We start from the raw sequence: 17,841 nt of genomic DNA on the forward strand, positions 1-17,841 counted from the left end.
AATATGTCCCATTCATTAGCTAATAAGCAATACGGTGGCTTGTCCCATCCAGGAATAAAAGCTTCATCCAGTTTAAACTCTTTCTTCTTAAAGACTGGCATTCTGTTTCATGAATCCTGCTCACAGTACCAATTCGATGTTTCGCCTAAACTTTTAACTTTCGTTTCAGGTTGAAAGGATTCGTTAACAAAAGAAATCACTCATTATACACAAACAATATTTAGTAGAGAATTACCAATATTTAATAGAGCATTATCTAACTTACTTTCAATATACAAACATTAAAATAACAGAGCAATAGAAACAGTAGAGGAAGGTAACACACACACATCACCTAATTGGGCCAACCAACATCCAGCCTCACACAGTGCTGGGAAGTCCCATGTAACAGCAATCTGGAGTCCCACTGTGGAAAAGGTCCTGGGCAGCATGTCTGCTCCACAGTTCAGACTTCAAAACTGCAGTTTTGGGGATTCCTGCTTATAATTCCAGGCCACAAACTGATATCATCGTCAGTTTGTGAGCAAATTGCAGCTCTGGTTTATGTTAATCTTTTTTATAATGCTGTTTGTTTTATCTTGTGGGTCTTAGGATGCTGCTAAACCCGAAGTGTGGTTGGCCAGACCTCCTCCACGGGCTCAAGAATTCCAAGACCTGCTCCCTAAGTTATCTGTAGTGCCTCTCAGCTTGCACTTGTGAGCAGGCACATAGTCAGGGCAGCGTCCAGACAGGTCAGGAGCAAGGCTGGAGGCCTGCCTGCTCTCCTTTCTTGTCTCTGAAGCCTGGACAAGACCACTTCCATTTAATTCCCCTAACACCTGGGGGCTCAGCACCCCATCACCACGTGCCTGGCATGGTTGTACCACATCTACAAGCCCCTGTTGCCTGGGTAGCCACATGCCTGCCTATCACATCAGTGTTCCCATCTGTAAGGTGGGTCTTCACTGACTCAGGAGTGCTCCGTGAGATATGGTTTACAATGAGCTGCACACACTTCCCTGAGGCCCCCAGCCCACTGGGCAGCGTTAACACAACTGAGAACCTGAGAGTGAGCTCACAACCCCCAACACAGTGCGTGCTGTCCACATGTCCACACACCAAGGGCGGCAGACACAACAGATGTCCCCAGAACTTCATGCTGTGGGTTCTTATCCACAGACTTGTAAGCAAGCGTGCTTTAACATACAAGGAACTAAAAAATGGGATGAAAAACATGAGAAAGGAATAAGATGCTATTTTTAAAAACAGATATATTTGAGAGAGTCAAAGACAACTGCTAAAGCCAAAACATATAAAAATCATTGCAAGAAAAGCCCACAGGCTGGGTGGGATGGCAAATTGGGGAGACCAGTGCACACGAACCAAACACTCACCTAAAAAAATTACACAGAAACTAAGACATTTATTTAAAAAATGACAAGCAGCCAGCAGACTTGGGAGATAGAGAAGGGTCAGTACACGTCACATGGTTCCCCAGAGAGAAGCGGGGAGAGGCGATACTCAGGGACAGAGACCAGATTCCAGAAAAGAAAACACACAATTACGAAGAAATCCATGTGGTGAAAACAGAGAACACTCAGGTCAGGGAGCATCCACAGCACCAGAGGGATGGGCTGGGGCCTGGGACCCTTTGCTGCAGGGCCTGCACCTGGACAAATGTCGTCTCCAGCTACAGATACCAAGAAACTAGAGGGACTAAAAGTAACTGCGTGCATGTGCAGTTGGGACAGATTGTGGACAAAAGATAGAAAAAGACCAAAAACCCAACTGCCACTTCCAAGGTGTCAGGAGCAAAGGCAGGGTCTGGCTCACACCCCCTGCACACAATACCACGAAGCAGGTGGGCAGACCACCCAGGACACCTCTCTGGCCCGACCCCTGGACCTGCCACCGCCCTCACCCATTTAAGGAACCAGCTCGCACGCCTCCTCGGGGAGAGAGCAGGGCACCTGTTACTTGTTCTCCCTCCCTCCACTGCGGCACGAGTCCCAGTAAAGCCCTGCCTGAATTTCTCACCTGACCTCTCATCAATTCCTGCTGATGGAGATGGCCAAGCACCTGGGTGGTCACAAAAGGAGCAGGTTGGCCACAAAGGACAATGAAGAGGGGACTTCTCAGCAGTGACAAAACCTGGCGGATTCCAAGGAAGAAAGGCAAAGCCTCCAACACAGAGAAGACACACACTCTTCTCAGAACACGGCAGAGCAAACAGACCAACAGCGTTCAAGGGCAATGTATTCAAAATCTGAAATTTTTCAATTACTTTTCTCTAGCTTTAGATGAATCTTGCTGAAATGAGACTTTGTTAACTAATAGTTTGGGTACATTTTGTCTCAAAGAATTTCCAATGTCATGAGGAAATGTCACAGTGGCCTAAAAAAAAAAATTGTGCACAGTGTATAAATACATGTGGACCTTTTACATCTGTCAAAGAAGAATTTCAGCTAGATATCCCCTAAAACAGTATTTATCACAAGATGATACCCTGTTGTAACAGGCCAGAAACTGACTTTACTGTCACTTTGAAACAAGGGACTGACATTTCACTTTTGACTTTTTTCCACTGTATGACATATTGAAAATATCTGTGCTGTTTTCTGAAGCTTGTGTATGAAAAGTATCATGGAAAAGTAGTTAAAATCACTCAATATATGCATAGCAAAATCAGGGGCAGAAATTAAACAGAAACAGTTATCCACAGAGACCGACAAGGTCAAAAGATGGTTCTCTGAAAAGACAAGTCTTTGGCTTGTGGAACTGGCTGGCAGAATAAAACAGAAGCACAATAAAGGCCCCTAGGAAACTGAGACTGAAAATTATGCCAGAACTACAGGAATGAGAGATTTTTAATACAATCATTGGCTATTGCAGCAATTTTGTCCCAATAAATTCTCTAAAGATATTAAAACTTACTGTGATGAATTTATTAGAAATGTAAATAACCTTTAGACCCTAAAGAAACTGAATCAGGATTTAGAATCTTCCTGCCAATACCATACCAGAGACGGTCTAGGAATAAATGTCTCCAAAGTGACACAAAGCCTCCCAGAGAATACAAAGATGAGATAGCTCCCTCACTATATGAGGTGAGACTCCCCTGAGCACCTAAAGGTAAAGGTAAAGACTGTCAACAAAAGGAACCATGTCCGATGCGATTCAAACAGCTCGGAGCACATCATTCCTGCTAGAGGATGGGGCAGTGGTTACTCCGGGAGGGTGGGGCTGGGGGCCACTAGAAGAAGCCTTAGATGGTGTCGGGGGTGGGTATCCCCACTTCCTGGACCTAGAGGCAGTTATAGGCAGTGCCCACTCTGTGAAAAGCCATCAAGTTTTGACCTTGTTTTGTGTCCTTTTCTACATGAGCATCACCCTGTAAAAAATATATAAAATAGAAAATAAAGTTCCTAAGACATTTCACAATGACCAGGCTGTCCACACTTGGAACATCCGATGATGGTGGCTGTGGTTTAACATGTGGAACAGCCAGTCCCACACCTGCTGGCAGCATAGTTTGGGAACAACCCCTTTGTGGTGAGATTTGCACCCTCTGGAGTTGGTGAAGGCATGCACAGTGACATGCGAACAGGGCCCTTCTCAACAGACAGGCTCAAGAGACACTGACACAAGGAAGAAGTCAAAAGAGTGAAAATTTGCAGCATTTGTGGGAGGAACTACAAAGTCAGAATGACCTAAGCATCTGTGACTGGAGACTAAATTTATGGATCCCAGTATATTTGGACAGTGGAATATTATATAGCCCTGAACAGATGCCAAGAGCTGGCATATCTGCAAGGATGAGTTACTCCAATGTAACGTGGAGGGCGAAAGCAAGTTGCAAACAGATACACAGCCTATGACAACATCTGAACTTTAAAACATACCAAGGATCTAATGTATTGTCTCAGAACCTGGATGAAGAAATTCACCGGGGAGAGAAACCCCAAGTTCACCCGGGGGTTCCTGGGAGGAGAGCCAGGGAAGATGCTTCAAAGGCAATAAAACCCATTTCCCAGCTGTGGCTCTGCTGACATCTTTATCTTGCTCACAGCCCACCCAGCAACAAAGCTACAGCCCCTGCCGTACCCCCCACACCATCCTCACTCGCTCAGTGAGCTTCACAGGAATTACCATCGGCCAGCTTAACCACCCGCAGAGCCAGCCCAGCGTGTGTGCGTGCATACCTGTGTGTGTGGGCATGCGTGTGTGCCTGGAGTTGGTGAAGGCACGCACACACAAGCATGGCACTTCTTGACAGACGTGCTCAAGATACACTGACACAAGGAAGGAATTAAAAGAGTGAAAATTTGCAGCATTTGTGGTAGGAGCACACTCATGTGGTCCAGATGGAGATGGGCCAGAGGAACTGCCTGCAGTAACAGCCTGGAGCCAGGAGAGGGCGGCAGACGAAGACGCCGAGACGCGGCTTCGCGGGGAAGCTGGGGCTCATATCTGCATCCCCGCGCGCACCCCTCCTGAGACAGGAAACCCGGGGGCCATAGTTCTGAGTCTCCCTCTTGGTCACACAGGTTCTGAATCCCTTACCATAATCCCTCTTGTGTTCTCACAGCTCTTTACCTTGGATTTTCATTATATGAGGTTCTTACCATGTGGCCTGTTTGCTAACATTTTCTAAGACTCTGACGTGGCAAGCATTATGCCCAAAGCTCACATATGTTATTTCTAATCTCTTCTACAACTCTGCAAGGGAGCTCCCTTCTTGAGATGAGGGAAAGGCAGTTCAGAACGGATAAAGAACTTGCCCCAGCTGAGACTGAAGCCCACACTTACCTACCTCCACAGGCCACACGCGCTCAGCCGTGCTGTGAGCTCCACCAGCGGCCTGGAAAGTAGAGCCCAGACTAACCTGAAAGCAGAGAACCGGTTCTGCTTCTGCAGGCAAGGCGGGCTGTGGAGGCCGCGATGGCCGTCAGACCCGCGGTGCGCTGCGCGCAGCAAGCCCACACCGCGGGGGGAGGGGGCGTGCGCCCCGTGCTGCCTGCAGGTGCGTGCGTGAGTGTGCGTGTGCACGTGTGTGCGTGCCCTATACGTGTTTACGCTGCATGTGGGCACGTGCGTCAGTGTATATGTCGAGTGGGAGCACTTACATGTGCGTTTGTGTGTGTGTGCTGCATACATGTATCCTTTGGGTGTGCACATGCATGTGAGAGTATACCTCCAAGCTGACTGGTTCCATTTCTGGCTCAGTTTTACCCAAAGTCCTTGAAATGTAAACAATAGGAATATGTTCCAGATCACCTGGACAGATCAGTTCTATCATCTGCCTCCAGGACATAAATTAAAAGGTTGGAAATCGGGTTGTCAGCAGTGAGAAAGTCACAGGAAGGACTGTGTCCCTTGCCTGTGGGCGGAGACTGCCACCACCCTTAACAGCAAGCGGAGGAAGCCCAGGCTTCAAGGGCTGCCCCTGGGGAGCTGGGGTGCCTCCCACCACACTGCCTGTCCAGGATCCCCCACTGTATTGTGCATCTGGTCCCCTGAGGGACAGATACCTGGAAGGTGCATGGAGCAGGGCTCTCTCTACAATTGGAAACGAAGACGAGACCACAACCATGGTGCTTGTGTGTCTCAAACCACACCCATCTCACCATCTTAGAAAAGCTCCCAGGAAAATCCATGACAAAATAAACCCCCAGAAACAAAAGGCATGGAATTAGAGGTTGCTTCAGAGCATGTGGCAGGGAGTCAATTTACCTACATCTCCAGCTAGGTGAAGCTGGTCCCGCTGTGCACACCAATTCCCTGCCTGGCACTATCCTGCAGGGCTGGCCTCTACCCCGTGCTGTCATTCTCTCTGCTGAGCACCCTTCTCAGGGTGGAGCTTGGCTTGGCCTAAACAGAAAGGTCACAGATGCCAACAGGAGGAGGAGGAGCAAGGACAGACCACAGCCATGTCCTCCCGCCTGCTGTCCACTCGGCCCCTGCACGCCAGCCCTCCACTGGTGTAGGTCTAACCTGAAATAGTCCCTCGAGCAGACAGCAGGTAGGGGTTTAGACCGATAAACCATATGTAACAGCCGTGTGGAGAAAACCTAGCTATAGTACAAAGAGTGGAAAAAGAAAGTTCCAGAAGATTACACTTGGGACAGCGCCCTTCCAGCATCGTGGGAAACCAGCAAATCAGAAATTCTACCTTTCAAGAACACAGAGATGTGGATCCCCTCCACGATGTTAAAGGTAATGGAATAATAAACATACGTTTCTAGCTGAAACGTACCCAAGAAGTCAGGGGCAAGTCACTGCCCGAGCCTCCTGCACCTGGGCCTCATTTACCACTCCCTCCGCCCAAAACCTCCCACCTTCCCATGAGCCGCTGGGGACGGGGATCACTGAAGAGGTGATCAGCCTTAAATTCTTGGTAACAGCCTGGTGGTGGCTGTAGTCGCTCAGTCATGTCTGACTCTTTGCAACCCCATGGACTGAAGCCCATCAGACTCATCCAATCATGGGATTTCCCAGGCAAGAATACTGGAGTGGGTTGCCATTTCCTTCTCCAGGGTATCTTCCCAACCCAGGGATCAAACCTGGGTCTCCTATCTTGCAGGCAGATTCTTTACCACTAGCGCCACCAAGGAAGCCCTGGTAATAGCCTAGCTAGCCAGAAAACAGACATGAAAAACAGCTAGGAAGAGACTGTTGCATGTGGAAAGCACAGTTTATTTGGCTCACATGGGGTGTGGGTTCCTGCTGGAGACAGAGAAGGACCCTGGGAACCAGGGCTTCCTGGGGGGAATGCAGCAGTTCACAGAAGGGTCCAGATCATCCTGCCATGTTCTTGCCCGGGTTCAGAGGTCGGTTTAGTGTGCTTTTTTCATCTGCCACATGCAGAACCTGGAGGCCCACTGAGGACTTGTACTGGGAGGGGTGCAGGAGTGACCCTGTCTGCACCGGGAGCAGCTGGGAGGAGGCTCGTGATCACAAGCAGGAAGGGGTGCTACAGGAGACGGGTCTGCAGACCAGGGTGGGGCGGGAGGGCTGGTAGCACCCGGAGGACTGGCAGGAGGGGGCCACCAACACGGTCGGCCTGTAGCGCACGGGCAGACACACAGCCGGCTTAAAACTCACAGGCACATACAGGGCAGGCCTGCAGCTCACAGGCAGGCGCACAGAGGGCTGGCAGGAGGGAGTCACACACACGGCTGGCCTGTAGCTCACGGGCAGGCAGGACGGCTGGCAGGGGCTGGGCACACAGGCAGCCTGGCAGCCTGAGGAGTAGCTGGTGTGGCACATGGTGGCGTGGAGCTGGCTGGTGTCGGGAGGAAGGTGGGTGACGTCTGCAGATTGCTTCCCTGCGCGGCCTTTATACCCAGGCCGTGGGCGTCTGGACAACACAGACACGACTGTTGTCTTCCTTGTTTTGCCTCTTCTGGGCTATCTCCCAGGACATAGTTTTCTGTTGTAGATTTTTTAATTGCTCGTTTGGCTTTTACTTCCCTTCATGACTAATTGCCCCTCCTCAAGCTCTTGTTCACTTGGCAACCTGCCTGAGTGCCTTACTGGCTCTGTCTGGATTCTGCTTCATTCCTTAAAATTTTACCCGACCCACTTTTGTACGAATCTCCAGATGTCCCTCCCTGTGTGATACTGGTCCTCAAACAGCCACGGAAACCACCCTCCTCCCATGTCAGCTCCACAGTGGAGCAAGGAGAGCAGAGTCCATCTGTCTGACCCCCGAGTGTCCAGCGTGTCAAGCTGAAGGTGGGGCACCAGAGGACATAGGAAGGATGGGGACTCCTCACCCACAGGGTCCAGAGGACAAAGCACTGAGTCTTGGAAAACTTCTGGTGGGTGGTGACCTTGGTCCTTCCTCTTGAGATAGCCTCATAGTTAGAGAAGTAAGTGACAAAGCCAGAAGAGGCCAGGGGTCGGCACTGGAAGCACCTAGCATCTGAGCAGGGGGAGCATCAGAAAGGACCCCCAGTAAATCTTCAGAAGAAGGAGGGGCTCTCTACGCTCAGTTCAGGACCACCGGAGGCTATGGAGAAGCTGCTGCAGGATTAAGAGGAGACGTCTGCTGGCGTCCCACTGAGACCCCACAGCCTGCACCTATGGAACAGGGGTCCCTCCCTCACCCTGAAGGGGGACCTGCTCCAGATCCATCTTGACAGCCTGGCCAACCCATGACAAGACTTCCAGGGAAGACAGTTTGGAAATGAAGTCTCACCAAAATGGAGAGCTCGGGAAGCACTTTGGACTTTCCACAAATACACCCTAACAAAGTATAAAACCAAACCCCCATAAACAAGCTTGAGGTGACCAGTTAGTAAGTGACTGTTCACTAGACAAAAAAGTGAATCATCAGGAAAAGATAAGAGAATGTAGGCTCTCTGAATGTTCATAATTTCTAGTCTATAATCAAAAATCACTAGACATAAAAGATATAGGAAAGGGCTTCCCTGGTGGCTCGGTGGTAAAGAATCCACCTTCCAATGCAGGAGACATGGGTTCAATCCCTGATCCAGGAAGATCCCACAGGCTGCGGAGCAACTAAACACATGTGTCACAACTATTAAGCCTGTGCTCTAGGGCCCAGGAGCCACAACGATTGAGCACACATGCCACAACTACTGAAACCCTCACAGCAATGAAGACCCAGCAGAGCCAAAAGTAAATAAATAAGTAAAAATTTTAAGAAAGATATAAGAATATATAATTCATAATTAAAGGAAAAAAACACAGTGATGCAGTGTGAGATGGTCCAGATATTGGTCTAGCAGGTAATGACTTAGAGCAGCTGTATGTTTAAAGAATCAAAGGAAGATATGTTCAAAGAATCAAAGGAAAAGATTATATCCATGAGTTAATAGATAGAGAATCTTAGTTGAGGAATGGCAATTTTTAATAGATAGGAAATCTCAGCTGAGGGAGGGGGGTTTCTAGAACTGAGGAGCACAATAGCTGAAATAAAATATCCATTGGGTGGGCCTTACAGCAGACTGGAGGTGGAAGAAGAAAGAGTGAATGTGAAGATCTATGAATAAAAATTATCCAATCTGAAGAGAAAGAAGAATTAAGAAAAATGAGAACTGTGAGACAATATCAAACAGTCTAAAATATATGTAAGTTCAATCTCAGAAGCTGATTTGAAACAATTTACAGATCCAGGAATCTTAGAAAACCAAAAAGCAGTATAAATATAAATAAAACCAGATCTGGGCGCTTAATCATTAGAGATGAAAACCCCAAATAAAAAGAAGTATCTTCAAAGCAATGAGAGAAAAAACACTCTACATACAAGAAAAGGAACACAGCTGACTTTTCATCAAACACAGTGAAAGACAGAAGACAATAGGATGACATCAGTAAAATGATAAAAGACCAAAACTGCCAATCAAGAATTCTAGATCTAGTGAAGAAAAAACGAAAAAAAAAGAAATCTTCAAAGCTGAGGGTGAAGTGAAACAATTTCAGAAAAACAAAAGTAAGAGGATTCCTCGCCAGCAGACTTGCATTAGAAGAAATACTGAGGTGGAATATTCCTTGAAGTGGAATACAAATGGGCTCAGGTAGACACTGGCTGTACTGGAATAAGTAACACAGGAGAGGTAGAAAGCAGGTGAGTACAGAAGGTTAGCTTTTCACTCTTCTAGAGCCTGACTTGTAAGACAACTGACAATTTCAAATGTATTGATACTATTCAGTTAACAAGGTCATACGTGGACATATGGTCACATGGGGCTGCCCTGAATTTTCTTTAGCTATGGTTTTGACTTGTGGTCAGAACCCAAGGAGGAGTGTGTGAAGGGCTGAAATCATGGGCTACAGGGGCTTGTCTAGGGGCCACAAGGTCATTTGCTATGTGGTCTCAGGTCAGCTCAGTCCCCTAGTTTTGCAAGTTCTGACCATGCTTTAGCCCCTGAGACCACAGTGGTCTTCAGCCTCGGAGTGACTTCATTACTGGGATGTCTGACTCTTCATAGGACTTCCCAGGGGCAGCCCCACTGTCCACACCAGCAGTCACACGGGGGCTGCACAGGTGCAGAGGGTTTCCGGGACACAGGCTCGGAGGAGGGAGCAGCACTGCCCTGAGAGATGGCCACCCCAATAAACAGCACCCACCGTAGAACAACGTGCTAAGGCCGACGTGTAGACAGAACACAGGGCGGGAGTGGGGCAGGAGGAGCTCGTAATCCACACTCCAGCAGCTGCCCCCTGCCTGGAGGAGGACCTCAGTCTCCCACACTGGCTCCAACCTGCCTCACAGGGCCTGGCTGACCAGACCCTTGGGTGGGGAGAGGAATCGAAGGTGGTTCAGCCCCCTCTCCACCCCAGTCCTCCTGGGACCTACCTAGGGCTGCCTGACCTGGTTGGGCAACCCTGAGTTGGAAGCTCATGGGGGGTCACACCCTTAAGCCTTGATATTCAGGGCCAAACAAGATGAATATTTTCATATGCCTGCCCCTCGATCTTGTCTGTGCCAACTGATTCTGGCCTGTGGGCTATGTCACCAGTGAACCCCTAAGTCCCAGCTCCGTTAGACGCCAAGTAAGGACCACAGATTCCACAGTGAGACCGAGCAGCTTCAGAGCTGCTCCGTTCACAGGGGTGGAACCTGCATGCATTACAGGACCTTCCAGGTCTTCCTGACTGGACATCTGTGTTGTAGGCCCCTTGAATGGTGGCAGGGTTGATAACCGATCAGTTATGAGACACTCCATGTAAAATAAAGACACTCAGACTTGGCACAAAGCTGGAGCCCTGTTGCTATAATTATGGCAAAAATGTGGCCACAGCCCCCAGTGAGGAGCCTGACCCCGAGGGAGAACCTTCTGGATGACAAATCAAATGGGGCACTGGTGCAGTGAGTGTGACTGTGCTTGTGTGGACAGATGACAGGGTGGTTAAACTGGAGAGGACCTTGAAAATCATGAGGGGACCCAGTGCTGGCCTGACGGTCCTTCCCCATCCAACCCAGGCTCTGATTCCAGAAATCCCAGGGCCACTGGGTCACTGTCAGCCTCCAGCTCAGGGAGCTTCCTGAACTGAGTCACCGCTGCCGGAAGCTCCAGGAAGAGACCCTTGGGGGGAGGAGGAGGAAAAACAGCAGGTGGCCACGAGGAAGACACCCAGGGCCTCATTGTCAGGATGCCATGGCCTGGGTATAAAGGACACCCTGGGGAGGGAGCCTCCAGACCAGCCCCGTCCTCCGCCCCGACCCCTCCCAGCCCCAAACCACCATGTGTGACACCAGCTGCCCTGTGAGCTGCCAGCCGGCCTGCTGTGTGCCCAGCTCCTGCCAGGACATTTGCTGTGTGCCCAGCTCCTGCCAGCCGGCCTGCCCTGCTGTCTGCTGCCCCGCTTTGGGCTGCGGGAGCCCCTGCGGTGCCCGCCGTGTGGCTCTGCTGTGCCAACCTGCTGGCAGGTGCCCATCCCCATGCTGCCCAGTGGCCTCCTACTGCGAGCCCAGCCCCTGCCAGGCATCCTGCTGTGTGCCCGTGAGCTGCCAGCCAGCAGTGTGTGTCCCTGTGAGCTGCAGGCCCGTGTGTGTCCTCGTGAGCTGCCAGCCCACCGTGTGTGTGGCCCCCGCCTGCCAGCCCTCCCGCCCTGCCCTCATCTGCAGGCCCCTCCCCTGTGGAAGCCCTCCCTGCTACTGACAGATCATCCAGAAAAGCGATGCTCTGCTATTGATCTCGAAAGGCCTCTCCTTGTCTAATTAACAGGATTCTGTCCACGCATCTCAGTGCTGAATCGGTGACAGACCTGCATCCCATAGAGGCGGGACATCCACCTTACTTTTCTTATCCATGAAAGCTTAGCGATCTATAAAAAATAAATCTCTGAGCCTCAATGCTGGCTTTTTTGTGATTTTCCCCTAAGCCCTGTCTCCTTGCCATTTGCTGTCCTGGACAAGCCGAGGCCAGCATGGAACTCCTGTCCTGGGATGGGGGTTCTTCTGAGAAAGCCATGCTCCTGGGACATCAAGGTTGGCAGCACTCTGTGGGGAGGGGCAGCCCAGGCTGCTGAATCCAAAGGGCTGTTCTCCCAGCGTCTCCATTGAGAAGCTTGATCCTGGGCTCTTTAAGGAAAGAGTAATGGGGCGGCGGTAGGCAGAGCCTAACTTGCAGCTGCCTGCAACTTCCCAGAGGGCTTTCCAGGAATAAGGTTCACTGCAAGCTTCATTGAAGGCTGGACCAGGAGCCAGGGTGGCAGAGGAGCGGATGTAAGCTCAAGAAAAGAGTTTCCTACAAGTCAGAGCCACCCTGAACAGAAGCCACCTGGCTACTGTCCTGGCTCCCAGCACTGAAAGGCTGGAAGGCAGCAGGCGGAAGCGGCACCAGCCGTGTGTCCGTCAGCAGGGAAAGTGTTAGTCACTCAGTCGTGGCCGACGCTCTGCGAACCTACGGACTGCAGCCCACCAGCCTCCTGTGTCCATGGGATTCTCCAGGCAAGAATACTGGAGTGAGCTACCATGCCCTCTTCCAGGGAATCTTCCTGACCCAGACTGAACCTGAGTCTCCTGCATCACAGGCAGATTCTTTACCATCTGAGCCACCAGGTCAGCAGGGGAGCCGGTCATGAAGCCCGACTCAGCAACAGAAGAAAATCAGTACAACAGCAGGGATGAATCTCAAAAACACCACCCTGGTGGAGGGAGCCCGGCACAAGGGCGCCTGCGGTGTGACTCCATTCAGGTGAAGCCCTGAGATGAGCTGAACTAACGTGTGACTTGAAAATACACGAAGAGTGGCTGCTTCTGGAGGCTGGGGTTAAGTTTACTGGGCGGAGCGGGAGGGAGGTTCTGGGTCATGACCACTGAACACTACTTAATGCTCCACCTCCTAGCACGTTCGAGTGGTGTGCACTGCTCTTGGTAACCTAGAAATCCTTCAGAAAGTAAGACACATGGACGAGGGTTTCCTGGGCAGGTACATGAGGAAGCAAGGCACAGGGTCTGTGGTGGACTCTCAGAGTGGACGTGTGGACACTCTCTGTTTAAGCCTTTCAACTTCCCGTATGTTTGAAATTTTTCACACAATGAAAATAAAGAATTGAAAATATAGTTAAAATGAAAGAATTAAAATATTCATTAATTAAATTAATTAAAATATTAAAATAAAAGAACAGGAGCCACATATGGGGTTCCTGCTCTGGATGGGGAATTAAACGGAGGGCTTCCATGCCACAGCCAAGTGAACTGGGGTGCTGCCCAAGGAAACCAAGTCCCGACCCCCAAGTGGAGTAACAGTGGAGTCCAGGTCAGCCAGATGTCCAGAGTGCGGGTGGCTGTGAGAAAGCCAGTCTTCCAGTTCAGGTGGGGGCTCAGCCCACCCACCATCCCAAGACCCACTATGGGGCCCCAGGGAATCAGCTTGCAGACAAATGAGGGACTCAACACCTGAGACAGAGGCAGAGGAGAGTGTGCTGACCACAAGGTGGGGCAGCAGAGGTGGGGACCAGCCTGGCCGGGAGCCCCACGGCACTCTGCCCCCTGCGGGCAGGCCTGGGGGAAGAAGGGTGGGACATGGCCACGTGGATGCAGGGAGAGTGCCCAGCGGTCCCACATGCACCCAGGATGTGTGTATCTCCAGCAGCAGTATTGACACCTCATGGTAGGAGTAGGGGTGAGGCTACCAGGAAGCTGCTGGCAACCTCAGCACAGAGCTCTCTTGTTCCTGCATCTGGGTTCCCATCTCCTACTCCAAAATGAAGTCCACCGCCTGACAGACCCCCCACCCCGATCCCAGGTGTCACTTCCCCAGGTAGACAAGAGCCCTCTAATACAGCACAGTGTGACACACACAGTGGAAAGGAGCCTGGACCACTAAGGACCACCCCACCCTCACCTCAGCAAATGAGGAAAAGTTGTGGCATGAAAAAGAAGACCAGACCAGGAGGCAGAAAATATAAGAAGGAGGAGAGACATTTTAAAAAATCCCTAAATGTAACTCAAAGACATTCAGGAAGATGCTACAACCAGAAAACAAGGATAAGAAGTTTTGAAAAGGAAAAAAATTAGAAAACTTACCAAAATGGTCCAGATTTTTAAAATAGCTTCTGTAGTTAGAAGTGGGATGGGGAATCCAGAGACCGGTTACTTTGTCTTCCTTCCTTCTCCTCTCCCTGTAGCCCATCCCTCATCCCCCTCTTTGTATTCTGCTTCCCCTCCTCTCTTTCTCTCTCTCTGTCACATGTCCTCTCTTCTGAAGTGTCTCCCCAGGGCTTGGTGTTAAAACCTTGCCAATTTGAGTCCCCCCGTCTCTCTCTACAAGCTTTAAGGAATCATGGAGTTGGCATGCACATCATCATTGGGTATCAAGGTGGAGAACTGACAGCAAAAAAATGACCTTCACCTGTATGTCTCCAATGTCTTAAATTGTTAACACAGTATGATGAACTCAATTCAGTTCAGTTCAGTCACTCAGTTGTGTCCAACTCTTTGCGACCCCATGGACCGCAGCACGCCAGGCCTCCCTGTCCATCACCAACTCCCAGAGCTTGCTCCAACTCGTGTCCGTTGAATCGGTGATGCCATCCAACCATCTCATCCTCTGTCATCCCCTTCTCCTCCTGCCCTCAATCTTTCCCAGCATCAGGGTCTTTTCAAATGAGTCAGCTCTCCACATCAGGTGGCCAAAGGATTGGAGTTTCAGCTTCAGCATCAGCCCTTCCAATGAACACCCAGGACTGATCTCCTTTAGGATGGACTGGTTGGATCTCCTTGCAGTCCAAGGGACTCTCAAGAGTCTTCTCCAACACCACAGTTCAAAAGCATCAATTCTTTGGTGCTCAGCTTTCTTTATAGTCCAACTCTCACATCCATACATGACTACTGGAAAAGCCATAGCCTTGACTAGACGGACCTTTGTTGGCAAAGTAATGTCTCTGCTTTTTAATATGCTGTCTAGGTTGGGCATAACTTTTCTTCCAAGGAGTAGGTGTCTTTTAATTTCATGGCTGCAGTCACCATCTACAGTGATTTTGGAGCCCCCAAAAATAAAGTCAGCCATTGTTTCCACTGTTTCTCCATCTGTTTGCCATGAAGTGATGGGACCAGATGCCATGACCTTAGTTTTCTGAATGTTGAGCTTTAAGACAATCTTTTCACTCTCCTCTTTCACTTTCATCTAGAGGCCCTTTAGTTCTTCTTCACTTTCTGCCATAAGGGTGGTGTCATCTGCATATCTGAGGTTATTGATATTTCTCCCAGCAATTTTGATTCCAGTTTGTACTTTCTCCAGCCCAGCGTTTCTCATGATGTACTCTGCATATAAATTAAATAAGCATGGTGACAATATACAGCCTTGAGGTACTCTTTTTCCTATTTGGAACCAGTCTGTTGTTCGATGTCCAGTTCTAACTGTTGCTTCCTGACCTGCATACAGGTTTCTCAAGAGGCAGGTCAGGTGGTCTGGTATTCCCATCTCTTGAAGAATTTTCCACAGTTTATTGTGATCCACACAGTCAAAGGCTTTGGCATAGTCAATAAAGCAGAAGTAGATGTTTTTCTGGAACTCTCTTGTTTTTTTTGATGATCCAGCGGATATTTGCAATTTGATCTCTGGTTCCTCTGCCCTTTCTAAATCCAGCTTTAACATCTGGAAGTTCATGGTTCACGTATTGCTGAAGCCTGGCTTGGAGAATTTTGAGCATTACTTTACTAGCGTGTGAGATGAGTGCAATTGTGCGGTAGTTTGAGCATTCTTTGGCATTGCCTTTCTTAGGGATTGGAATGAAAACTGACCTTTTTCCGTCCTGTGGCCACTGCTGAGTTTTCCAAATTTGCTGGCATACTGAGTGTAGTACTTTCACAGCATCATCTTTTAGGATTTGAAAGAGCTCAGCTGGAATTCCATCACCTCCACTAGCTTTGTTCATAGTGATGCTTCCCAAGGCCCACTTGACTTCACATTCCAGGATGTCTGGCTCTAGGTGAGCGATCACACCATCGTGATTATCTGGGCTGTGAAGATCTTTTTTGTACCATTCTTCTGTGCATTCTTGCCACCTCTTCTTAATATCTTCTGCTTCTGTTAGGTCCATACCATTTCTGTCCTTTATTGAGCCCATCTTTGCATAAAATGTTCTCTTGGTATCTCTAATTTTCTTGAAGAGATCTCTAGTCTTTCCCATTCTATTGTTTTCCTCTATTTCTTTTCACTAATCACTGAGGAAGGCTTTCTTATCTCTCCTTGCTATTCTTTGGAACTCACATTCAAATGGGTATGTCTTTCCTTTTTTCCTTTGCTTTTTGCTTCTCTTCTTTTCACAGCTATTTGTAAGGACTCCTCAGACAGCCATTTTGCTTCTTTGCATTTCTTTTTCTTGGGGATGGTCTTACTCCCTGTCTCCTGTACAATGTCACGAACCTCCGTGCATAGTTTATCAGGCACTCTGTCTATCAGATCTAGTCCCTTAAGTCTATTTCTCACTTCCACTGTATAATCGTTAGGGATTTGATTTAGGTCATACCTGAATGGTCTAGTGGTTTTCCCTACTTTCTTCAATTTAAGTCTGAATTTGGGAATAAGGAGTTCATGGTCTGAGCCACAGTCAGCTCCCGGTCTTGTTTTTGCTGACTGTATAGAGCCTCTCCATCTTTGGCTGCAAAGAACTAGCCATGACTTATGGCTGTCTTCGTCTATAATAAACTTATTATTTTCAAGAATTCTTAAGTCCCCATCAACACACTAAGAATTGAAAAACTGACACATAATACTTACCAAGGACCTATTCATCCATATTATACCAACCATAATGCACAAGAGAAGGACACTATGTATTAATAAAAGATTTAATTCATCAAGATGATATAAAGATTAAAAATATATATGCACCACACAACAGAGACCCAAAAATATATGAAGCAAACGTTGGCAGAATTGAAGTGAGAACCAGACAGTTCTGTGATAATAGTTGAAGCCTTGGATACCCCATGTTCAATAATGGACAAAACATCTAGGCAGATCAATAAGGAAACAGAGGACTTGAACAACACTGCAAATCAACTAGTCAAAACAAACACAGAGAACACACCACCCATCAACAACACATTAAATGCTCTCCAGGACAAGCCACAGGTTAGGACACAAAACAAGCCTCAGTGAATTAAAAAAAAACAAAACTGAAATCATACAAAGGGTCTTTTCCAATCACAATGGAATGAAATTAGACATCAATAACTGTCTAGAGCCTCTCCATCTTTGGCTGCAAAGAACTAGCCATGACTTACAGCTGTCTTCCTCTATAATCAACTTATTATTTTCAAGAAAGAAACTAGAAAACTCACAATATGTGGAAATTAAACAACAGATGATTTTTTTAATGGGGGTCAAAGACAAAAGTTGGGAAATTAGAAAATACTAATAATGAATTAAAATGAAAACACAATGTATCAAACCTATGGGATGCAGTGAAGGCTGTGCAGAGGGGAATTTAGGCCTCTAAATGCCTACTTTAAAAAAAAAGAAGAATGGGGACTTCACTGGTGGTCCAGTGGTTGAAAATCTGCCTTCCAATACAGCGTATGTGGGTTTGATTCATGGTCAGGAAACTAAGTGAGCCACAACTACTGAGCCCGCACACCTCAACTAGAAAGAAACCTGTACGCTGCAAAGAAGACCCCACATGCCACAACTAAGACCCAATGCAGCCAAATATTAAATAAATATTTTAAAAAGAATGATCACAAATCAATAAACTAACTTTATACCTTGAGGAGCTAGAAAAGAGCAAACGAAATCTAAAGATAGAAGGAAGGAAATACTGAAATTAGAGTGAAAATAAATGGCATAACAGACAGAAAAACAGCAGAGAATTAACAAAACCAAGTTTGACTCCTTGGAAAGATATACAGATAGACTAGCAAAGAAAAAAGAGAAAAGG

The 17,841-nt window shown here is 48.3% G+C and overlaps 2 protein-coding genes across 2 annotated transcripts in view; both read right to left on the bottom strand.

The window, feature by feature from the left end:
* The window catches only part of TSPEAR (thrombospondin type laminin G domain and EAR repeats), a 142,458-nt gene that overhangs the window by 108,128 nt on the left and 16,489 nt on the right, over positions 1-17,841 (bottom strand). The gene's annotated exons all lie outside the window — the stretch shown is intronic.
* On the bottom strand, positions 6,655-7,290 carry LOC122445424 (keratin-associated protein 12-2-like). The gene has a single exon (XM_043474576.1). The coding sequence runs from the start codon at positions 7,246-7,248 to the stop codon at positions 6,934-6,936; it is 315 nt and encodes a 104-aa protein (XP_043330511.1). The 5' UTR covers positions 7,249-7,290; the 3' UTR covers positions 6,655-6,933.

The sequence above is a fragment of the Cervus canadensis genome, chromosome 7 (assembly GCF_019320065.1).
Source record: "Cervus canadensis isolate Bull #8, Minnesota chromosome 7, ASM1932006v1, whole genome shotgun sequence".
NCBI classification, from domain to species: domain Eukaryota; kingdom Metazoa; phylum Chordata; class Mammalia; order Artiodactyla; family Cervidae; genus Cervus; species Cervus canadensis.

Bases quoted from the DNA above. Each gene is read 5' to 3' on its own strand.
- LOC122445424 (XM_043474576.1), bottom strand. From the start codon at position 7,248: ATGTGCCACACCAGCTACTCCTCAGGCTGCCAGGCTGCCTGTGTGCCC.